At 37.5% G+C, this 25,223-nt stretch overlaps 2 protein-coding genes across 2 annotated transcripts in view; one reads left to right on the top strand and one right to left on the bottom strand.

Moving 5' to 3' along the window:
* Positions 1-1,847: 1,847 nt before the first annotated feature.
* On the bottom strand, positions 1,848-3,886 carry LOC135482378 (PHD finger-like domain-containing protein 5A). The gene is made up of 4 exons (XM_064762331.1): positions 3,752-3,886; positions 3,172-3,195; positions 2,634-2,800; positions 1,848-2,018 (listed from the first exon to the last, which is right to left on the bottom strand). The coding sequence occupies exons 1-4, from the start codon at positions 3,801-3,803 to the stop codon at positions 1,929-1,931; spliced, it is 333 nt and encodes a 110-aa protein (XP_064618401.1). The 5' UTR covers positions 3,804-3,886; the 3' UTR covers positions 1,848-1,928.
* A 788-nt stretch (positions 3,887-4,674) lies between these two features.
* Positions 4,675-25,223, top strand: part of LOC135461408 (RING finger protein 17-like) — a 47,350-nt gene continuing 26,801 nt past the window's right edge. The window contains exons 1-17 of the mRNA XM_064738490.1: positions 4,675-4,811; positions 6,245-6,369; positions 7,060-7,163; positions 7,936-8,015; positions 8,794-8,882; positions 9,986-10,056; positions 10,863-11,010; positions 14,341-14,421; positions 15,842-15,942; positions 17,587-17,665; positions 18,087-18,135; positions 19,308-19,440; positions 21,460-21,531; positions 22,102-22,211; positions 22,659-22,787; positions 23,540-23,698; positions 24,397-24,565. Coding sequence (XP_064594560.1) covers positions 4,760-4,811; positions 6,245-6,369; positions 7,060-7,163; positions 7,936-8,015; positions 8,794-8,882; positions 9,986-10,056; positions 10,863-11,010; positions 14,341-14,421; positions 15,842-15,942; positions 17,587-17,665; positions 18,087-18,135; positions 19,308-19,440; positions 21,460-21,531; positions 22,102-22,211; positions 22,659-22,787; positions 23,540-23,698; positions 24,397-24,565 — 1,751 coding nt within the window. The 5' untranslated portion in view covers positions 4,675-4,759. The remainder of the gene's footprint in view (positions 4,812-6,244; positions 6,370-7,059; positions 7,164-7,935; positions 8,016-8,793; positions 8,883-9,985; positions 10,057-10,862; positions 11,011-14,340; positions 14,422-15,841; positions 15,943-17,586; positions 17,666-18,086; positions 18,136-19,307; positions 19,441-21,459; positions 21,532-22,101; positions 22,212-22,658; positions 22,788-23,539; positions 23,699-24,396; positions 24,566-25,223) is intronic.

A 25,223-nucleotide genomic window follows, 5' to 3' on the forward strand; every position in this document is an offset into this window, starting at 1 on the left:
AATGATCAAATGATCTTGGATTTTTTTATAATTAACCACAAAACCAGCTCTGTTGAATGTATTTTATACACAAACGTCAAATCGGAACAATTAAAATGAACGTTGGAAGACTGGCCGTCGTCTAGACACGGTGCAACCATTATGCCATTACACCGCAAAAATCTGACTAAAGGTCATGTAGTAAACAAATATAGCGCTGTAGTCAAAGCGAACGGTAACACTGTGAAAGTAAAACATTTTAGCAGTCCATCTAACACTCAGGAAAACTCAAAATAACAGCCGATCCTGGGCAATATCAAACTGATGATAACCAGATTTCAAATCAAATATTAACATATAACCATGAGCTTCTAAATAGTCCAAGGCAGAGCGAATTTAACTTTTCTTTTGATTACACGATCCCTTACATAGCGTAAATCAAGTTTCAAATTCTTCTTTCCACTTTTCTGAACAGAGACCAATGGGGGAATTTACAAGATGTGGGACAATATTAGATTCTAAAATACACCCATTCCGAAGAAGTTCAGAGATCGCTTCCGAAACGAAATCTGGATGCTGCAGTGCTGACAAATTGTTCACAAAATACCTCTTCTTTTGAGTGAGTGAATGCTTGGGGTTTAACGTCGTACTCAACAATTTTTCAGTCATATGACGACGACCCCTTCTTTTGTATAGAATTGACAGAGAGACGTGACCCATTGTAGATGGTAGCGTTTAGTTCTTTGAAACAGTCAGAAAAACACAAATGTCTATTAGGTAAAAAAGTTTTGGAATCAGAACAATATTTATCATTGACTTATCTCTGAACGTTTTCACATAGCACAACTCTCAGCCTGCCGCGGATTACGGATTAAAACAAGGCTATCATATTTTTTCGCCTTTTTGATGACTCGCGACATTGTTCCTCGCGAAGTGCAAACAAGTTTTAGATCGAAGTAAGAACATGACTGATGGAAAAGGTCAGGCTGGGCGGGCCTTTGTGTCTGATCTGAACGAAGTTTTTGAGGGACATCGACGCCAACAAGGTCTGAAAATTCGTTAGAGTCCATGGTAGAAAAATGACCGTGCACGCCACGGAGTTGGCCACTGACTGTCGATAACCATACACTCCACTATGTACAATGAATTTGTTGTTTCAGTAATAGACAGCACACCATGGTAACTAACACAAAAGATAAGTTTGTAACGGTAAACCAAAGATAATCTATAAGTAACACCTTGACCTGGCAATGATAGTCATATAGAGGGGCCGCAACAGCAGTACTTTCAGTCACCTGCTTGACATGTATGAACATACCTAAACTGTAGACGTACATTTCTAACAATACCCTTCCCAGTAAAAGTGTGTATGTACATGGATGTGTGTAATGCTTGAGTTTAAGGTTGTACCCTATTTCTTCTAATATTTGGGACACCTGATCTGCTCATTTTATCCAATATATATATAATTGTAGCAGGAATATTGAATTTCTTTTTTCTCACATGGTCAAACCACCTAATGAACAACATACTGATATCTTTACTTTTCCAAAAGGCTGGTAAAAAAATCTACAATTCTACCCTCAACACTACTAATATCTGTCCCACAAAATTGGAAGAATTAGGATAACAATATTTCAGTCAAACGAGGATGACATTAAGTTATAAAATCCTTGGTATGACCTGAACCTGGTTTGATCCCAGGTCTTCCCACTTCAAAACAGACACTCTGAACATCTAGGCCATCAAAGCGGTCACCCAATGGAAGCAAGAATACGCCTAGTATGATTATGATTAAATCCAACAGCAATGTCACTCCAAGACAAAATAAGTACAAAGCCATAAAATATTTATTACATGTACACACAATTTACAATGTCAATAAAATGGTGGTCCAAGTGAAATGGGCCTGGATTGGATGAACATGAAATTCAGACTATCTAAGAAGACTATCTTTTCTTGAATCCATATTTCTTTCTCTCATAAAACAGGTCTGTTTTTGCACTTCCAAGATTAACTATTTTAGGACAGCCATCTCTCTGCAAAAAAAAAAAAATGAAGAAAAGAAAAACATTAAATTATGTTAACAAAAATCCTACAGTAAGTTATAAATATTGGCATATGGATGGACAAAATTGGGCAGAACCAATATTTTAGCCACTGTTCCTTGCCAGGGTACCTGATCAACTTGCCGACTTAAATTCAGAGCTAGACTACCAGGAACTAGAATGAACCTGCAACTACACTGTTCAAGGGGTAGTGAACCAGCAAGAGCCTCCTGTCCTGCTCTTGAGGATTTCATTTGCAGAATACTGATTAGGGTTTTACTGGTGATGTTAAATTTTGTGGAAAATATCAAGCTATTATAGACAAATATTTTTTGTTTTTTGATGTTTGTTTGAAACCTAGTGTGATATCTTAGCCTGAAAATTGTAAGTTTCAGCACGAAAAGTTACACTTTATGATTTTCAATTGCGTCTAAAAATATTCAATGTTTAGGAAAAATTTTTAGGTCAAGTACAGCGTATATACAAATTTTAAGTGTACTTTTTACATCATAAGTGTACTTTTATTTATCACCCTCTTCTTACTCTTCATTTCCTGATTTATCAAACAACTTTATGGTAACCGTGTTATAGTTTTACATCACTCACATCTTTCTCCATGATTGTGCATTCTTTGCAGTAGTAAGCATCTGACACGCCAGGACCTCCGCAGATGACACAGCGACCTTGATACGAGCCGTAGTTACACTCATCACAGATCCGCACTAACGTACAGGGTCGCACATAGGAGTCACAGATCACGCATTTACCATCACCTGAGGAGAGAAAAACACAAATATACAGACTGGCAACAAAAAAAGGGGAGTAACAGAAAATCAAAATCAAAGAGATTTAATATTATTACGGAGAAATTCAATAAATAGTCATAAACCTTTATAGAAAATACGTCCTCTTAAGAACACATTTGATAACCATAAGGCAACAACAACAATTATCACATTCAGACTTGAGAAAAATACTAATGTTTTTCATGTTCTGCTGATTTGTTGCTTGGGCAGAATCAAAATTTTTGCAACCATTATGATTTACCTGGTACCTCATCATAATCAATATACAAACATTAGCAAAAGGTTGAGCAATTTAAAGTGAGCAATTTAAAGTAAGCATTTTGTGTACATGTACTTACATTTTTCACACAGTCTCCCAATAGCTGCAAAGATAAATAGATTTCACTGTTAGATATTAGATGATTTGATGATCATGGATTTACTCTGCTTTTACATTTCTACACATGTATTCAATATTAGACCAAACAATAAGAATTCCTGTCTTGTTTGATGAACATTAACATGTTAATTAAAATTCCCTTTGTGTTGTTAACATTTACAAATAATATACAGGTTATTCAAAACCATTCTTAACACTGTCAGATTATTACTGATCATGGACATATACATGTAGGCCTATACATATATATAGGCCTATACCTCCATGCACTGATTAACATTTTCCCACACGCCTGGAAACATGCCACCTGCATATAGTAGACCCACGCTTAAGAACTCAATCTAAGTGAAGAAATGGTCCATTTTAAATCATAACTATATTATCAGCCACTGTCAGCCCAAGTTCTGTGCAAAATAATCGGAAGACCATGCAATGATGCTTTTACAGCAACAACAACACCACGTTAAATTCCTCGATTGCTGTAGAGGACAAAAACACCAACTACTGGCCTAAAATGAAGAAGATATCGTATGTCTTACCAACGCCTGGTTGTTTACGGCAGAAAATTAAATCTGGATGATGTTTTGCCATGATTTGTAGCTGAGACTAAAGATAAATGATCTGTCGTCGACGACTTGGTTTTCGTGTTTCACACGCTATCCACTGGTGAAGCTAGCGCCCAATGGCAGCGGCCGACTACGCTAGGGAAAAGAAGCTGGAGCGACCAATATGCGTGCAGGCAAAAATAGGACTTCATATAGAAACGATCGAACATCATCTCCGAACACAATCTAACATAATACTTTGTGTATCGCCAGGAGACCAGGATAACTTTTAAGCCAAAACACCATATTATATCTAAATTGAAATATATCGCTCAACCAGAAACAAATCCGCAACCATGCATGACCATGAAAGGACACAACATCGCCCAAATGACCCGACAATGTCCAAATATACTTTTTTTTCTTTCTTTACTTTCTTTTCTTATCTCTCAGTCTTTTCCGGTTTATAAAGTCTTATATATTTCAGCATCACTGTCCTGCCACACACATGCCTACTGCCAATTATCTTTCTGTTATTTAAAATTATTTAAAATCAAGAGCTTATTATTGTCCTTGTCTTGAAAATATAAAGGGACGTCAGATATTCTTTGCCAACTTTTTGGCAAAATCTTTCTTCTTGATTGTAAACATAAACACTAAAATCTTGTATTAAAAGCAAATGACTGATTCCCCAGAATAGTTAACAGGTAATTTGCCAGTCCCTGTCATATACTTCCCCTAACTGGCAAGTTAGATCTTTCATTTGCCTTTAAATAATAATTTATATTTCGATAATACAAAAATGTGGATTTTCATATGTGAAGACAGCAGTAACAAATCGCGATAAAAACTGCGGGAAATTTTCCAATTTGCAGATCAGTCCAAACCACGTGACCAAAACCCATACCAACATGATGATTTTGAGAAAATGTCCGCGTGCTTGAAAGAAGTGTGCAGATGAAGACCACTTTCGTTTAGGAATACAAGGACAGATTCGCCAAGATGCATCGTAATCCAGTTTGCCCCAGCTGCAGCCACAGCTTTAGCATTAGAGGTTTGTGTGTGTTGTCTTCGTGTAGCAGAGACGGTTGATTGCATCTCATTTGACATTAAAGCGCAACAACAACAACACCATCACCTATTAACAACAACAAGAAAACTCAGTTGATTCCAACTGTTGAGCAACTTGACGTTGATACGTCATATCAGCTTCGAAACATTGAAGTTTGAGGTTGCAGCTGCTTTTCACGGCCAGTAAAACGACAACATTTTTTTTGAAAGTAACACTTTCTACTTGGCATTTTCACTTTCTTCATTTTTACTACTATACATATAAGTTACTGCGAATGGAGACACGATTTCCAATGCAAAATTTCGAAATAGATTTTTATTGTAGTATGCATGCTGCTGGTAAGTTAAAGCATAGGAAAATTAACGCCCAGCTCCCGTATAATGCAAGATCTCGCCACATGTCGGTTAAAAATGGGGGGGGGGGGGCTGTCTGAAACGTGAAAGTCACTTATTGTTAAGTGATTCTACATCTAGGTATATAAAGTACATTGTCTAACTTTTTGCACTTATTTTAACAAAAAATTTAGCATTTTTTAAGTGACACCTTTTACTTGATTCTGATTGTTTCACCTAATAGGGCCACTTAAAGAGTATGTGATGTTTAAATAATTTTTTTTTCAGGAAAAAGTAAGTGTTGGCATCTTCAGTCATCATTTTAAGGCCTTTCTGAAAGACTAGTACATTTTTTACATACCCTAAAGAAAAGTTGAAAAACAGTAAATATTGTCCTCTGGCCAGGCTGAAAGTTACATCCCTTTTTCATCTTGGCACTGATGATAGGTCCAAATATTAAAGTAAAAGAAAGCTAAAATATGACGTAAGGTTTGTCATAAAGACAACTGAAAACTATACATAAAAATACTTTCATTTAAATTTTCAGATTTTTTTGAGAGTGTTGCAAGGCATTCAAATATTTGAAAACTGTGATGGGCTTTATGAGTCATACTAATGGTATCTGGGAACTCTGACATCATATCACCTTTTTTCCTGATGTTCACCAGAGGGAAGGAATTATTGGGAACATCATTTTATTCATCTTGCACTGAAGGGTTAAAAGAGTTATTGCAACATTCAGTGTCGTGACTGTGTTGGATAAACTTCCTGTGTTAGTTCCTAACCTCTGATAGTGTGGTCCAGAAAGCCCACCTTAGAAATCTAATGTTTGATCGCCTGTACACTTTTCACGAAACTGTAAAAAATGAGTGAAAGTATATTTATGCATAGTTTTAAGTGGTCTACTCAGTGATGCCTGCTTTGATTTTTAGAGGTCTTTTCCTTTAACATAGAGATTGCAGCTTACTTACTCCTGATTCACATGTATGCCAAGCATAACTCACTTTATAACCTGAGCTTTATGCTTTATTTCTTGTGATATAAATATATAATTTGTCCATCTATGTTTTTTTTTCTTCGCAGATTCATCTCACATGCACAACACTAAGCAGCCATTACTGTTGCAATGTGGCCATGCTTGCTGTGAAAATTGTCTGAACAAATCTACCAGGACCAAGAAAGACCATGTTGCCTGTGTTGTGTGTCAGGTGAGGTTTTGGGGATTTACAAATTGCCAACTGTTTACCTCCCAAATTGATAAATTGTTTTTCCTGCGCTTGTATGTCAAAGAGAACTTTCTTTTCTCAGTACTCAGTATATTTTCAGTACTTGAGTATGTCATAAAAAAAAAAAATTTATTTATGCTGAGTGCTGTAGATTCATTTATTATTTAAGGTTTTTGTTGTTATCTTCAGTTTTTATGAATCTTTTTAGGATATCGTTCAAAGTAGAAAAAATTTCACTCAAGACCTTAATTTCAACATACCCTAATTCTCCAACCTTTGCAACCAATATTTGGAACATTCTGAGAAAACGATGGGGTGTAGAGACATCATTTGCATGGAACATCTTTAAAGACGCAAGCAAATGATTTTAGCGTCATTTCATAATAATTGTATGCACACATTCCACTGAAAAGATGCTTTAGTGGTTGAAAAGGTTGAAGATTACATTTACTGTATATATCTGGAACTTTGTACAGTTGAATAAACTCTGACATTCTAAACACCCTGGGAAGTTCCTAGATGTTTCCATTGCATCTCAGATTGACTTTTTTTGTATGTTAAAAAGTGTGGGAAAGTAGAGTAATTTCATCATAAAATTAGAGATGTCTTCAGGGTTGCAAGCATTGTTAGCACATAAATATTGTCTCAGAAAACATACGTTTCGCCTTTCAGTCTGTGACAGATCTATCCCATACTGAGAAGGGAGTGAAATCCCTTCAACCTGATGTGTATATCAATGGCGTACTGTACATCAACAGAAGCTCCCGCTTGGACATGTGAGCGTGCTGGATTTTTCATTTGACAGCAAGGAAAAATGGATTTGACATGTTTGCTTTTAAATTTTTTTTCTTCTATTGGAAGTGACCGGTTTAATTTATTCTGAAACTCTGGACTTTTTGGACTGGGCTAAACACAACATAATTTAATTTGGTTAATCAGATGGAAGCAATGTTACAAACAAGTAACAAAAGGCATTTCCATTTTCATTGTCAAATTTTTCAGCTACCTACATTGCTGAACAGTGTTATCAGTATTTACATGGTAGTATTTTCTTGTACCAATAGTTGGCCACTGTCAAATTATCATTTTTGCAGGACATTGTTCTTGACTTCCTTCTTATTTCAAGGCTTTCATTTCCGCTGGGGGTGGGGTTGGGGTTGGGGGGGCTCCATGGCTCAGTTGGTTAGCGGCTAGCGCAGCGTAATGACCCCGGAGCCTGTCACGAATGCCCTACGTGGGAAGGTCTGGCAGCAACCTGCGGATGGGTGTGGGTTTTCCCCAGGGTCTGCCCAGTTTCCACCCACCATAATTGCTGGTCGCCATCATATAAGTGAAATATTCTTGAGTATGGCGGAAAACACCAGTCAAATAAAATAAATAAAATTATTTCCGGTGGGTGGATTGGACGGGTCCTCCACCCCAGGGTCACCATGACAGGGTTAAAATATTGGAGATGAGCAGTATTTGACTCTGTGTGAACTGGTTTTAACCCAGATGTATTCTAGGAAATATGTAACAGTAATTTGATTCATTATTATGGCATTTCAGTGAGTTGAAGCGCCTGACGCCTGCAGGTTCTGTTTCCCAGAAGCTGAGGAGAGATGTGGTCACAGGGGGAGTGATGAAAAGTAGGTTGTAAACTGCATTACTACACAAGCACCAAGTAGGTCTGTCAACAACCTGCGGATGGTCATGGATTTCTCCCGGCCCAGTTTCCTCCCACCATAATGCTGACTGGTGTCGTATAAGTGAAAGATTCTTCAGTATGGTGTACAAGTCTCCAGTCGAATGCGTAAATAAATCACTGTTTGAGTAAATATTTGTAGTATCCCCCTCTCAGTTATAATAAGCTACTGAAGATGTTTGTGTGACCAAACGCACAGTCTGACATATATTGAAGACTACTTGTCTTCCACTAATATCTCGTCACGATATGGTGGAAATATTGCTGACGCGGCGTTTAGCCATAATCATTCATCCATTCATTGCACCAGTGTGGAGTACAAGTTACAAGTTGCCAGTTTGCAGCTTTTGGTATTGCCCTGGACACTCCAGGGGGCTTGCTATACTCATAAAAATGACCAATGTGGTACATGCATAAGTGAAACCTTCTTTGATGTGATGTTTAACAACAATCAGTCAATCAGTCAATGAATCAATGAATCAGATGAAGTAGCAGCCTCTCATCATCGTGGTTGCTGCAAGTTCAAGCTTCCTCTGTGGTCATCCATAGGAAGGAGTCTATGGACGGTTGTGGGTTTCCCCTGTGCACTGCCAGGTTACCTCGCGCTATAATGCTGGCTGCTATCGTATAAGTGAAACATTGTTGAGTGTGGCGTAAAACCTGACTCAGATAAATAGATAAATGAATCGTATTTTCACGCATCTGTTTGTTTTGCCCTTCAGGTGTGATATGCAGTGAGTGTAAGATTAACATGGCAACATGTCGTTGTATCAAATGTGCCAGCATACTCTGCGGAATCTGCTTTGAAAAGGTTAGTTATGTGCACTTTAATTTATGTTAATCCCTCCAGAAACTGCACTGGCTTCATCTTGGTTTGTTTGTTAAAAGGTTTCCCCCTGGTTTCCTCCAACCATAGAATGCAGTCTGCTGTTGTATAAGTGTAATATTCTTGAGCACAACGTATAACATCAATCCAATAAATAAAACCTGGAACCGCAGGCTAGTGTGTTAAACATGGTGCAGGCTAAATGTCACGTAAGATAAATGGTAAGGGTTTGCGTGGAAGAGTAAGGGTTTTTATTTAAATTTTAAAATGTGAAAAAAAAATACACTGTAATGACTAATACACTGAGTCCACTTATTTTAAACAACATTTAAGCTACAAAAGACCTATGAAAGAATTTCTTATTAAAGTTGAATTTGTTGTTTTCTTGGTATCAACTGACACATGTAATGGACAGGTTGAGTTGAACTTCATGTGTGTTTAAGTGATAGGCAGTGACATTAACCATGTGCAAGATACATTGGTTTCCCCAGAGTTTTGATCATCCCTCTCTACCAGTAAGATAGCTCAGCTTGGGCTCAAGTATCTTTACATGGAGAAAAGGTTGCCCGTTTTATTAAAGTTTTATTAAATCTCAGGCATACTCCAACTCATGCTGGCTTTCTCTCCAGTCGTACGTGGAAAGGTCTGTCAGCAACATGTGGATGGTTGTGGGTTTCCCCCGGGCTCTGCCCGGTTTCCACCCACCATAATACTGCCTGCCGTCGTATAAGTGAAAATATTCTTGAGTACGACGTAAAACACCAATCAAATAAATAATAAACAAATAAATCTCATGCATTTTGATTTTTTTTTTTTTTTTTGATTGGTGTTTTACGCCGTACTCAAGAATATTTCACTTATACGACGGCGGCCAGCATTATGGTGGGTGGAAACCGGGCAGAGCCCAGGGGAAACCCACAACCATCCGCAGGTTGCTGACAGACCTTCCCACGTACGGCAGGCATTTTGATCGATGGTGTCAAACTAGTAAGGCTTCTGGATACTTTTGAGCTTAGTTTATGTCTGGATGTGACTGCACAGCTTATGTAGCTGTTTAAACTACTGCAATATTTCTCTCTTATTTCCAGATTCACGGTGGATTCAATATTCTGCGGACACATCAAGCCTCGGAGCTAGATTCTGATGTGGAGGAAGAAGTGTATGTTTAGAGTTATCTGACCTTGTAGAAGAATTGTTGTGATTTCTTAAAAGTATCAATCTTTTTGCACTTCAGTTAAAATGACAAATGTTAAGTTAATATTTAATTAGAGGCTAATGCCTTCATCATATGTCTTTACTCATACTATGGCTGTCCAGTGGATGTGTAGGAAAAACACCATCACACCTGGCCAGGTGGATGTGAAACCTTCTGACAAATTTCAAGTTAAACCCTCAGCCAAACAGGAGGATCTCATTCTGAATTGGAGCATATGTCAGGGAACATTTTAGCGAAATGGTCTGATGATCACCATTTAACTGCATACTATAAAAATACTCAAAATTTTGTCCTTGGCTAAGTTGTCTATTTTACCAAAATACAGAGTTCTATTAATTTTAGGAAGATGTTCTGAGGTTTGTTTGGTCGGTGGGAGGATATCATAGTAGTAAAGTGTTTCAGCCATGAAAGTAATATTTTATGATGGGGCCTCTGTGGCTGAGAGCATTAGCACGCCAGTGCAGTAATCTCCTACCAATGCAGTGAATGTGAGTTCAAATCCAGCTCATGCTGGCTTGCTCTCCAGCCGCATGTCGAAAGGTCTCCCACCAACCTGTGGATGGTCGTGGGTTTCCTTTCACCATAATGCTGGCCGCCATTGTATAAGTGAAATATTCTTAAGTACGGCGTAAAGCACCAATATAAATAAAAATATTTTATGTATTTTTTTGGGGGGGGGGAGATAATATTTGGTTGAATCACAGCAGTAATCATAAGTATATGGTATATTTGATACTTTGTGTGTTAAGGATAAGGCCGTCCACGTCTAGACTGATGTGTGTAGTACACAACAAGCAGATAGAGTACCACTGTGAGGTTGATAACACACTAGTCTGTTCTACCTGTGTTATCAGCGGGGACCACAAGAGCCATGAAGTAACATCCATGGAGGATAAAGTAAGATCTACTGTAGTTCTTCAACCTTTTTGCATATTTGCAAGATATTTATTCAAGTGTAACCTGTGCGGAGTGATAAACACATTTTTTGTGAAGCCCCGAAGTTGGCCTTCCCAACCAATCCTACAAAATGCCTATAGAATCAAATTAGAAATATGCAAAAATTGCTCTGAAAGTTGCTCTTTCATGTGCGAAAAGGTTGAGGAATTTTATTTATTTCATAAAACACCAATCAAACAAATAATTATTTATGCGTTTGAATATGTGCACCCATGATTTTTTTCACTTGTATGATGGTCGGGTTTATGGTTGGAGGAAACTCAAATAAAACCACTAACATTTTGTCAAATACCTAACAAACCTTTTGACTTTAAGTTGCTGGTGAAACAGCGAGGGATGGATTCGAACATGTGACCATGACGGTTAAAGCCGCAAATTTTTGTAGAAGTTAGATACTTACACATTACATCAAAAGCCTGTCAGAAGCTACTATTCTACAAAAGAAGTCCTGATAAGTCAAATTGGCCAATTCTGACTTTCATTTTCCAGTTTTCTCCTGAGAAATGACATTTATAACAGTAATCCTACCTCAGCATCATTGGTTAAATCATATACCCACATGTGCATTTGTAAGAAGGTTTTTTTTGTGTGACGCCCACACAACAAGTATTCTGACATGTTGTAACAGTGCTACAGAACAATTACACTGCATGTGTATGGTTTACAGTGGTGTAGAATCCAGCTGTCACTGTTTCGGCTACAGATTCTCTCATCATCCTGAGTGATGTCATGCAATCGCATCAAACACCAACCAAATAAATGTACAGTACAGCTCGGACTAAAAGTTAATTGTTTGCCATGCTTATCGTGCTCTGAGATACTGAATAACGCCCCACAGTCGCGTGACAAACCCTCTACTGGGCTGTGTCTGAGGCATGCAAGATTATTGTCGGAAGGTGTGAATATAGTTCTGTCTACGGACATTGGCCTATCCTTGTTTGAAAGTGAAGGTGCAGTCCCCGTGTTTCAGCTATTTGAACATATACTAGCATATATGAAATAGTATGTGAAAAGCAGAAAATTTATCTTGCAATAAATAACCTACCTCTGCACAACAAAATCAGTCGATCAACTTGATTAAAGGAGTAAATGTGCGATCAAAATCTCTGATGGTCGGCAAACTAATTTTAATATACATTTATATTATGTCATATAAAACCATGCGACAGATATTTTATAGTAAACTGACCAAATCTACCTATAAATTTCACAAACCGTCACGACTTTCTTGCAAATAAAGCACATGCATTAGTGCATGCTTCCTCTCGCCACAACACCGGCAGACAGCAGTCTCTTGTGATCCTTCACGCTCATGTGTTACCATTTGTTGCATTTGTATAAAGGTGACATCTAAAAAACATCATGTATTTATATCATTACATATGTCGTGTAAGCCACATGTCAACAGAACTAAAAAAAAAAAATAAAAAAATAACCCAAAACATGTGTGTTAATGTCAGAATCAGGCATCACCAGGCTGCAGACCTTTCGCTGCATGCTACTTTCGGTGGACGAACATGTAGGCCAAACTGCAGCTGCCGGTGTTTTCAACAATTAACCCAAAATGGCTGGTGTCTTTTTTTTTTAATCTGACTGGTCTGTTTACAAAGTTTTCAAGATTGGCATACATCATTGATAGTCTATACAAACGTGCTAAATTGCTGACCAGATTGCCACCCGGGAGTTGTACAGAAGAGTGATTTACACAGAAACAGTGAATTTAGCCTCAGCAGTCAATTTTGAGAGTTTAGTTTATTCCTGCTGTCAACAGTTTTCAAAACCATACAGTGTATGTCAGTTGATAAAGTTTGACACTTGTGAATATTATTTACTCACTCCAATACCCGATTGTTCTTCAATTTTGGCAAAGTGTCAATGCTGGATACTAAGCCTGCATGGGTTCTTCTTCCAAGTCTCTAGGTAACACTTCCGAATATTTTATTTAAGCCTGGAATTAAGATTAAGATAGACATCTATGTTAATCCCAGATTAATCCTACAATAATCTGCATGACTGTTGCTGCCTGTTAAACACCTATGATGTTTTTTCACACAAGTATAGTGAACATCAAAACATTACTGTCCAAATTCAAAAAAAAAAAAAAAATTGTAGTCACATGTTTATTGATACATGTGTAAGCTATTCACAAACATTTTGCCTCGACTTTACAACTCAAGTTCACAAATAAAATTTGACAGGCCTGTCTGAATTCATCTGGGTGTTGGTTCAAACTGTGTATTGTTGAGCATAAATTGGAATGGAATGAATGGAATGAGTGGAATGAATTCCATGAAGACATTTTATAGTCACAGAGTCAGAAAATGGAAAGTTACACTGTGCCTGATAAGCCAGAAATTTAAATAAAGTGTTTTGGCGCAAATGGGAAATTATTACTGGATTACTTTTTCTGTGAGAAGAACTTTTCAAACGAATCCTTTTTTCCTTCATGCTTTTGTTAGATGGGTGCTTTTCCTACATGGTTTCGTACAAACTACAAATTCTCCACAATCATATGGTCAAAATCTAACTTGTCCTGTTTCATGTTTATGATTTGTTTATGTTTTACCACTTCTGTACATGGAATTCATATTGTAATACCGCGCCGTCATTGTTGCATGGCGTGTCAATGTCAAAGTGCCAAGTTGACTTTCTGAACCACTAAGGGGCAGATAATTATTCACTGGCAAACTTCTATGGAAGAAACGAAAGATATTTGTGCATCTTTTAACTTGTTATGGAGATCAAGAATGGGCTAGAGATCATAGTGATCCATTACAAATCTCGCATGTCTTCACTCGTATATCAGTACTTAAAAGAAGATTGCCATTTTGGGATCAGAAACACATAAATCAGATATTTTACTTCAGTTTTATGTGTTGTGGTAGTCTTTAAAAAATCTTGTAAATCATTGTAACAAAGAACTATATTTTTCGTCGTCAACTTCCCACAGCCAGCGCGTAGGTCTACCAATGCCCAGCCACTTTTGTGTGATCAGTCACGGTGGACGGATCACTGACTTTGCAGGTAACTGTGTCTACAAGCCCTGTACAAACTCTCTACAAGACCTCTAGGATTGCGCTAATCTTCTGCCTGGGTTTAACTTTTAGCGTGAGCTGTACTGTAGATAATAGTGTAAGTGACCATGAATGTGTGTCTGAAATGTTTGTTCTTCAGGTTGGTTACAAACACATTTCATTTATTTTCCCTGATTGTCTGATTCATTATCATATTGCTCTGTTTCTATTTTGTTTTTCTGTTGTTTATGAACAGAACAAGACATACGTAGATGAACTGGAATCTCTGGTACAGACAGCTTCTCGAGTCCTGAAAAGGTTAAAGATTTCCGAAAAAGTGAGTTTCCTCATTCTTACAAAAATTTGACTTTGGTAAAGTATGAATATCAAAACATGTATATGCATTTAAATATGGATACATTTTAATAGTTTAACAGTATAAAACTTAAAATTGCATATGTAATAAATATGACAGTAATAATAAAGACCATGACCAAGGAGAGTGTGATAAAGTGATGCCAGAGCCATTCAACAGTAGTGTGAGGATGGGTTTTGGTGAAGTATGTTGTTGAAGTTGTTAAGATGTTTCAGTAATACAAACCAGATCTAGTACATGTACTAGTATTTGGTGTACTCGCTCCATGACAGTCCATTTTAATCTATCGATTCTATGCTCGCTCAAAAGACATCTCGTTTTCTGATTTGAGTGAAAAGTGTTATTATCCATGTTAATAGTCAATGAAGTCTCCATATGAGAAAAATATCTTGGGGAAATGAACTTAAATTTTCATCGGTCGAAGTGGAGGTGTGTCTTCATTATTATACACATAACTTACACAGAGGCAGGATGTGGGCTACTGAGTCAAGCATTTCCAGGGACATGAGACTGCTGAAGAAATACCTGGCATTACAAATGAAGTGAACCATAAATAGTCTCTATGCTTAAAACCTGATGGGGAGTGGGGGGGGGCTCCGTGGCTCACTCGGTGAGTGCGCTAGTTCAACGTAATGACCCAGGAAACTCTCACCATTGTGGTCGCTGTGAGTTCAAGTCCAGCTCATGCTGGCTTCCCCTCTGGCCGTAAGTGGGAAGGGCTGCCATCCACCTCCGGATGGTTATGTGTTTCCCTCGGGCTGTGCCTGGTTTCCTCCCACCATAATGCTGGCTGCCGTTGTAGAAGTGAAATATTGTTGAGTACGGCGTAAAACACCAATCAAATAAATAAATGAATAAATAAAACCTGATGTTTATCAAGGAATTTGGTAACCTAATTCTTCTAATTTTTGAGACAGATATTAGTAGTGTTTCTTTACCAGCCTTGCGGAAATGGAAAGATATGAGTATGTTGTTCATTAGATGGTCTAACCATGTGAGAAAAAAGAAACTCAATGTTCCTGCTACAGTTACATATATATTGGGTGAGATGAGCAGGCTAGGTGTTTGTACAGATATCTTTGTTTCCATTGTTCACTCTGGATTATGTTAATTAGTGATGTTTTTAATCACACTTGTGAACTCTTGCAGCATATCTACATGTTGTAGGCTGAAGGGCACATGCCTCTGCATGAGGAGAGTACATGTATATATAATGTTTTTTTTTATATTTTTTTTTTAAGGTGTATTGCTAATAAAGATCAGCTGTAGTACATTTACATAAAGTGTATGGTAAAGGTAAAAACAGCTTTTGATGTATGTTCCTGTGGTTTATAGTGTTACAAATCAGCTGCTTTATGGTATGGTGTTGGTGTTTGTCCAGAGTCTGAAGCAAACAGAGCCTGACTACACAAATGACCTGAACAGACTGGTGGGAGAGGTCAAGTCACACTTCAGGTGGCTTCACGGCTGTCTGCAGATCAGGTGAGACAAGGCACATGATGAAGGCTGTGGTCCTCGGATTTCCACCTATCTGTCTCTGCATCTGTCTATTCATGCTTGTGGGTATAAGTCACTTTTAGACGGCATTTCAGACGGTGGCCATTTTTTTAACAGAAATGTCGCAAGATCTCGCACTACATGAAAGCTGGGTGCTAATTTTCACTAAACGGCCTATGCTTTAAGCTAGCGGTGACATGCTTACTGCACTAAATATCTGTTTCATTGAAATTCCGCATTGGAAATTGTGTCCACATTCATAGTAACTCATAGTAAAACTGTGGAGAGACTGAAAATATCAAGGAGAAAGTGTTACGTTTCGAAAGTGTTAATGTTGCGGTTTTATTGGTGATGAAAAGCAACTGCAACATCAAACTTCAAAGTCCGCTGTCCACGACTGTGTGGTAATTTGACCACGGCTGTTCCGTCAAGGCGAGTGCAGTGGTGTGCATCATGAAATGCAAAGGTTGCTTATCATGGTTGACATGATCTCTTGAAACCAATTTAATGTACATCTTTTGATGTCATTTGATGGACAAATTTTCCTCACGGTGGACCGGACCTAATTAAATTTTGAACTTAGAGGCATACTTTTGTTGTTTTCTGTTTTTCATTTTAATGATTTTGTTTTTGGCTGTTTCCATTTAGTAAGCATATGGAAGCATATGTGTTTTATCATCTTCTAGTTACATGGCCGTATATGGGAAGGTTTTGCAGCAACCTGCGGATGGTCGTGGGTTTTCCCCGGACTTTACCCGGTTTCCTCCCATATTGCTGCCGTTGTATAAGTGAAATATTCTTGAGTACAGCATAAAACACCAATCAAATAAATAAATAAATAACATAAATCTAGTTACATTTGTTGAAGTTTACATTACTCCTGAAATATTTCATATAGTGAAAAGATCAGTTTGTTGGAAGGTATGGCGAATTTCTAAATTTAAGTGACTTGCCAAAGGATGTTTATCCTGGACACTACAGTTTCAAGCACCTATAACCCTGACTGCCATCATACAAGTGAAAACTTCTTACCAGTATGGCGCAAAACAACATTGAAAGAAATCCGTAAACCGTGTGATCTGAGATCTAGTTATTATACATGTGTGTCTCGTTGTTTTTGTACCGACCCCGATAGCATAGTACAGTGTCTGCTTCGGGAGCGGTAGATCCAGGGTCAATCCTGGGTCGAGTCAAACCTAAGACCTTAAAAGTGGAAGTTGTAACTTCCTCGCTTGGTGTTCTGCATGAAGGGGAAAGTGCAACGATTTGTTGACCTGTATCAGTATAATGGCTCGGGTGTGGCGGCTTACTTGCCTTCGGTAAGTCGTCTCAGTGAAGCAGCACTAGATAAAAGAGTAGTGGAAATCCGTCCTGCAACAAGGAAACACATCACAGGTAGTCTAAGGATTCCTTCGTCGTCATATGACTGAAAAATTGTAAAGTATGATGATAAACCCCAAGCGCACTATCCCTCACTCACTCAGATTTGTCATATAAAGTGTCCGTGTCTGTTTCATTGATTGGGAATTACAAGGATAAGTTATCTTCATAGTTTCCATGCTTATATCTTTCTTAATGATAAGGCTGTAAACTTTTGCTGCAATATTTTTATTTTTTTTTTTTTTACAGAGAAATGGAGATTATAAATGAAATTATGGCAAACATAAACTCGCCAGATTCTGAGAAATCTGGAGTGATGCAGGATATGGTAAGAAGAAAAGGCTATTTACAGTTCTAAAATACATCCTGTTATTTTCTTTGCTTGAGGTTACTTGGTTGAAGATAGGAAGACAGAGGCATTTTGGCTTTGATGATGATCTTCTTTATTTGTAAAACTTTTATTATTCTTATCCAGTTTTTTGAAGATCCGTTTAAGTGAATTTATCAGTAAAAATGTTAACAGCACCAATAATAGTATCTGATGTATTTATTGACAATAAGGAAAACTAAACAGAATTTCTTTTATTTTTTTATTTTATTAAAATTTTATTTTAAATTTAAATTACATTTACTTGTCATTCATTCATTTTGAGCCACCATGATATGACTACAATATTGCCAATGTGAGATTCATTTATTCATTTATTTATTTATTTATTCATTTATTTTTTTATTCGTGTTTTTTTTAGAGATCACAACTAAAACAAGCTCAAACTCACTTGACTGGATTAATTCAAGGTAAGGGGAACATAGATCAGTGATGGTCATCACAGACATCTTAGGTAATGAACAAAGACCTCTGATGGATCACAGTTGTTCCTGATGAATGAGTGTTGATGAATAGTAAAACAAATAGCGCTGTTACCAGTGGATAAAAAGAAAAAGAACTGTTTTAACTAATTCATGCCCATCTGTGTCTAAATTGTTACTGTACCAAATGCTGACTTGAGGAGGTCTGAGACTAAAGTTTGATTAAGCCAGGATGAAAGCATGCATTGTAGTTGTCAGTGTTCAAAGGACTGACCAGTAAATTTTGCATAAAATGTGGCCGTGAGGAACTCCTAAAACTCCTCCCTGCCTTTAAAGAGGCTATACTGGAGATTTTGGGCCAATAAAAATCATATTTACTGATCCAGTGATATTTTCTGTATTAATCAAGACCAAGATATTGCCTTTCAGTAAATGTCAGACTGTTACTATAGGCTATATTGGAGATTTTTAGCAAAAAATAATCCATATTTACTGATCAAATAATATTTTCTGTACTAACCCAGACCAAGATATTGCCTTTCAGTAAATGTCAGACTCTTACCTGTACTGTTTTTTGTCTTAAAATGGTTCTAAGGTTTGAAAAGTAATGTAACCAGACCTTCTTTATAAATTTTAGCAGAATTTTAAAATTCTTTTTCTTCTTTTGTAAATTTAACTTAAGTACCATCTTTGAACAGTAACACCTGCATAGCCTGGCTGATATTTTATGATAGATACACGCAATTTTGGGTTATTCTAAAATAATAGTGAAAATTCAATTGGATTTGTACTGATCGATTTTGCCCCATATAACCTCCGAAGAGAGCTGTCCAAAGGTATGAAGGTTGGTTTTTCCTATAAGACAAATGCGTGTCAGATTTTTCGGTGTATACCTGCTCATAAAATACCAAGACAGCAGAAAACTATGGACTGCTCTGTGTAGCTACTTGTGAAGAGCATTTTCTCACCACAAGTGGGCTGTAGTACAAGGATGTCTTGGGCATTTAAACAGAGCAAGGTGGAAATGATTATTGGTTTAGTTATGTGACAAAACTCTGGAACAAAAACTTTGTAATCACGGTAACAAACTTTCAGCAAGTTTGAATGCAGTTTGTTTAATAAAAGTGTTTAGAAATTACATACATGTTTTGTTGTAACAGATGCCAAGAAAGTGATAAACAACTACAGTGAAGTTGTTCTGAATGGCAAGGACATTTTGGACCGCTTGGTAGAGGCTACAGGAATGCCGTGTACACTTGTAAGCAGTGAAAAACCTGACCAATGTGAGCTGAAGTGAGTTAAAACATAGAAAAGAAACTGTTCAGATTTCTGTTCCACTTTGTTTTCCTACCCCATACTACATTGAACGTCAATGCATCTAAAATCAGATGCGCGTATCGGAACATGCTCATAACACAACACTTGACCTTAGTTGACATCAATTCAAACTACTGGTGTTCACACAGATGTTCTTCCCAGTTGTTAATCAAATTCATTGACACTGATGACCACATAGACATGCAAATGAATAAACCAGACATCGTGGCACACAGAGAAATTTATATGAAAACTGATCAGAAATTGTAGAAACAAATAAACAAGACTGATTTCCTGCAAACATGCTTCACCCCCTGCTTTGAATCATTCTCAGAGATTCGCTCATTTGTTAACAGAGAACAAGTTAATGTAGCAGCAGAGGGGAAAAATGGTTGTTTAATTTTTTTCTTCGTTTGCTCACACCGGCCCCGACAGCTCAGTTGGTAGAGCATCGTCTCAGTGAAGCAGCAGTAGATAAATCAGCGGTGGAAATCCGTCCTGCAACAAGGAGGCACATTACATGCACCTTAAGGACTCCTTCATCGTCATATGACTGAAAAATTGTTAAGTACGATGTTAAACCCCAAGCACTCACTCACTAGATAAAAGAGTGGTGGAAATCCATCCTGCAACAAGGAGGCACATTACACGTACATGCACTCTAACAACTCCTTCATCCTCATATGACTGATAAATTGTTAAGTATGACGTTAAACCGTAAGCACTGGCTCACTCACTCATTTTCTCACTTTTCATGTCTGATAAATATGCAAAAGTTTCAGGTATGTATAATAGAATAGAAATATGGATTCTTTATCTAATCATTGTTGTTCTTGAGTAACAATGCTTGGATAAAGAATTATTTCTTTAATAACATGTTGTGTAAGTTGTTTAGCTTGATGAAAACAGAGTCATTATACAGCCAGTATAAAGGGCGCTCTAGCTTGACTGCTCACTCTCTCCATCAGTGTGTCATGGAACCAGGCTTTTTTTGATAATGGTTTATAACATGAAATTAAAACCTGGTATGTGGTCTCACCACAAGGGTTACAGATCAAGATTGAATTTTGGGCTATTTCGTCTAGTTTCATCCGAATTACCCTCAATCTTTTTGCATATGAAAGGGCAACTTTCAGTGCAATTTATGCACATTTTTGATTTGATTTTGGAGACAAAACTGCATTGGTTTGATTAGCTGATTTCTGGGCTTCACAAAAAATATGATTTTAAAAGTCTGCACCAAATATTACCTTCAGAATATGCTTGAACACCTTGCAGTCATGCGAAAAGGTTGAAGAATTGCAGTATGGCTGTTTTTGTCCTGTTGTGGACATAAACAGTTTTGCAGATTTTCTTTGAGATGTTTTGCAGACTTTTTTTTCTAAATGGCGTGAAATGGATTTGAAAATCAATTAAATTGGAAAATGTGACTTCAAAGTGTCAAATTAATAGTTTTTGTTGATGTCTTTATGACTTCATGGCTTCACCAAGAATAGTTACAGATAATATTTGAGTTTTAGGTAATTTGTCCATTTTTATTAAAATTACGGCTTCTCTTGTCCTGTTGTGGACTTTTACATAGATATTATTCTTACTAATCAAACTGGTATAAAACATACGTTGCATAAGCAATACTTGAAGAATGATTGTTGGGTCTATCATGTTTTAAATCGTCCTTTTTCTCTAGCTTACATATATGTGTTGAGGCTTAGTATTTAGTAGTGACTGCCTCATGTCGGTGCATCATGATGCAATGAGTGTCCTCTATGGTGTCCTTTCCATAAACCTTTGGTAATAAGCAGTGGTATAAGTGTGGCAGCACGTAAAATGTACTACCAACACGAAACACAATTGTGATATGATTGGACTATCAAACTATTCATGTTTTCTCTTCAAACCGAGATTTCTTTAAAACATACCTATCATTAAATGTAACAGGCTGTGGAATAAAATGTGTTCTAAAAGAATTCTTGTTTTTTTTTTTTTTTTTTACAGGGTGGAATGGTCAAGTGATATCCAGAAGGCCATACAAAACCATGGGGCCGTTGTCGGGAGTTTGGAACCAACGTAAGAGTCAAAATATAAATTTTTCCTGAAGGACTCTCCTGAGTAGCTGAAGATACTGCCTCAGCTTGTTTTAAAAAATTCACTATGGCTTTTCATCTTTTCGTGAAGGTTTGGTTGTTATAAGATCTTGTTCTCTTGATTTTTGCAGTATTCTGTTCATTGAATGAATTTTTGGTATTCTCTTGATTTTTGTCTGGCCTGATGAGTTTGATATTAAATGCTTTCCATCTTTATTCAAAATATTGTGAAAATAGAATTGTTCATATTTTCAATATGTACTACCAGACCCAACATGCTGCATTGTAATTGCATCTGCAACATTGCTTTTGTTGCTTTGCAATTTATTGTGGTGACTTTACACTCTTTGTGATGCCCAGTTGCAAGAGTATTTCAACACAGTGAGTTCAGACTTCTGACGTGCATATTATACGTCAAAGATGTTGTGTGTTGAGTCTTCACCATATTTCATTCATACTATGATAGGGCCTATTTCGATATATTTCTCTCTGTACTTTACATAGAGAAACTGTTTTCGCCGAAGGCACTGGCCATTCACTGTTATCTTCCCAGGGTGACTCTTGTGACTCTGTCAGAGAGTGGACCAGACGTATCGGACACCGTGTCGGAGTCAGGCAGTGTGGTGTCCAGTTCAGTCTGTGACTCTGATGTCATAATTGAAGGTGAATTATTTTTGATCGTACACACGATCATGACCACTCTCTTAATGTAAACGTGCATGTCTTTGTGTACAGGTGCATCCCCTTGTTGTCCCGTCAAGCATGGATGGGAAACCAACTTCATTCTGATAGTTTTTTCAGTGTGCACTCTTTGGAAACAGTTAAATGGGCTTTTGGGTTTTGGATTGGGTTAGAGTGGAGTGGATTATTTCTTTGATTGGTTTAAGAGTTCTTTCATCCTGAAACCCGATCTTGAGTTAGACATTTACTAATCGTGGCTAGGATTTTAGAAGATTATTCATTGTCTCAAAATGTCTCAAATAATCCACACATTGTGTAAAACCTTAATCATTTATTTCTTTGTTTGAATCATTCCACTATCATAATCCATTAGTCAGTAGGTAAAGCATTCCTACATCTAGCTTGTGCTGCTTATGATGTGTGTTGCAGAGGAGAATGAAGAAACTCTCAGTCTCTCAGAAACAGCTTCCACCACCTCCAGATCTCTTAGTCGTCAGAGCTCCGCAGAACGTCCCAGAAATAAGCCACGATCAGAGCGGACCAGCAGGAGAAATGACGGTAAGAAAATATTCTGTCTGAGCAAGTCAGGCTTAAAACCTGCAGTTGAAAGTCACCTCATGTAATGTCCGTAGAGGGAGGTGTCATGGTGAATCACCAAAAGGCTAAGCATAGTGCAAAGGCAAAGCTACATGCACTGTAATTCTTCAGCTTTTTTGGGAGGTGTTTATTAAAGCATAGTCTGAAAGCATTATTCTTTGTAGACTGTGATGCCCTGAAATTGACGAATTCAACCAATGTAGTTTTGTCTCCAAAATCAAATTAAAAATGGGCATAAATTGCACTGAAAGTTGCTCTTTCATGCAAGAAAAAGAATTGGGGTACTCCTACAAATGAAAAGAAACAAGACATCTTCATTCTTATGTTATTTTGGGTCCATGTGCAGATTTGCAGTGATTCTAAAAGGTAGTCTTGTCACATTGCTGTAACTCATTCAGCTATTTTGGTGTCTCTCACTCACTCTCTTGTTATTCTCTGATATATATATATATATATATATATATATAGGCATTGATATCTTGACTCCAAGAATTCATCTCCACGTATACCATCAGTACGTAAAAGTGTGAAAATTAAGTTTTTAATTGCGTTTTTTTCCCCTCAGAGAAGCACATCTTATATCTTGAGTATGATGTAATACAAGAGCAATCAATCAGTCATATCCTAGACAAGTGTTCTTTTTAAAATTGTATAGAAAAGTGGTATATATAAAAGTATAAAGTAAATGATATGGACCTTTTTTCTTGCCACAGAAACACGAGAGGTGGAAGTAACTCATATCAAAAGTCCCAGCTGCTTTCTGGTACAGCAGACCTCTGACATGAGGGATCTGACACATCTACAGAAAATTATCAACAAGTGGTGCAGATCTGAGGACAGCCAGAAACACAGACCAGAGAAACTCTCGCCTGGTAATCATTCAGGCAACCATGAACAAACTCGTGTTTGTGTTATTCATTAGTACTAGTGCAGTGTTCAATTCATTTTTACCACTTCATGTAAACTGCATGCCTCCAGTTGATATAATATTCATTCCTGAGATAACTAGTACAGTATGCATAATGTCGTCATTACGTACTTGGCAATTTTTTGGGAAACGTGACAGTACACTTCCTCGGAGCCATAGCAGAACATTCACCAAGTGTCACAATGGATAGGATGAACAGTTGTGGAGAAAATCGAAGGGTAGACATACTGAAATTCCCTCTAGTATAGTTAAATGCAAAGGATTAACACAGTGATTTACTGTATTCTGGAAGTGAGGGGTTCAAGTCTCAACCTAGGCAGGTCGTTTCTGCCTCACTGGAGCGTAATACTTTTAATGGCAATCGTTAAGGCAAACCAAATGTTTATCTGATGTGCACATCACACCTAATATTTCTGGATGGTTATTTTATGATCGCATTCAGTTTTGTACAAAAACGGACTTAGAGAACAGGATGTGAAGTAAAAAATGTAACCTCTGTTGCCCACAGTCAAATTGAGTAAAATTTAGAACTGTTATATTACCACGGAAAAATAACCATATTTGATCTACATGTAGCTTTACTTATTTTGTAAGCTGAACTTATTTCATTTTGTCCCTCCTTTTCCCACACAAACCCTCCAGGGGACTTGGTGCTAGCCTGCTACTCTCAGGACCAGACCTGGTACAGAGCTCGTGTGAAGCATGTTGTCACTAAGAAATCTGACAAAGACAACCCAGACAAGGAGGTGCTTGTTGGCGCAGATGTTGTGTATTTTGACTTTGGCAATTCAGAGGTGGTTCCTGTTGGCAGGTTTGTTTTCACCTGAAACTGAAAGAAGTTTTTGTCCATTCCCCCTAACCTTCACTGTTTACGGGGTATGACTATTTGGCTAGTTGTTTCTCCAGCCTTACATTTGTGGAAGATCACTTGTTTCCCACCAAGATGGTATGCATATTTGTATGTTGCATGTGGGCAAGTTCGTTTGTAACTTATCAAAGGTAGATGGTTTATCCCTGGCATACAAGATTCCTCCACCTATAAAGCAGATGGCCATAATATAACAGGAAACTACTTCAGGTAAACAACAATTTAATAAGTAAATATAGGTCTGGGTAGAAATGCATCTTGTTAGTCTACAAGTAACTTTCCAGTAGCCAGCCTTACAGAGCCGTTGTAAAAGTGATTCAAGAGCATCATCATGGTGACGTATCTTTTCACTTTATTTTGCCATGGACGTTGTGTCAGGCAGATGTGACCACCTTGTAAGACAACCCCACTGGCGCTGACTCATATCAGTAAAATTTCACACCCATGACCAACGAAACCGTAGGCTCAAATGTAACATGTAGTTGTAGTATCAGGTTAGGAAGTTTGTCAGGGTACATGTATGTGAAGTTTGTGTGTGAATCAGCATTGTTTTAGCAGGGATTGCACTTTGTTTTGTCTATCCATGATGTTTAAGTAAATG

This window comes from Liolophura sinensis, chromosome 1 (genome assembly GCF_032854445.1).
Source record: "Liolophura sinensis isolate JHLJ2023 chromosome 1, CUHK_Ljap_v2, whole genome shotgun sequence".
Taxonomy (NCBI): Eukaryota; Metazoa; Mollusca; class Polyplacophora; order Chitonida; family Chitonidae; genus Liolophura; species Liolophura sinensis.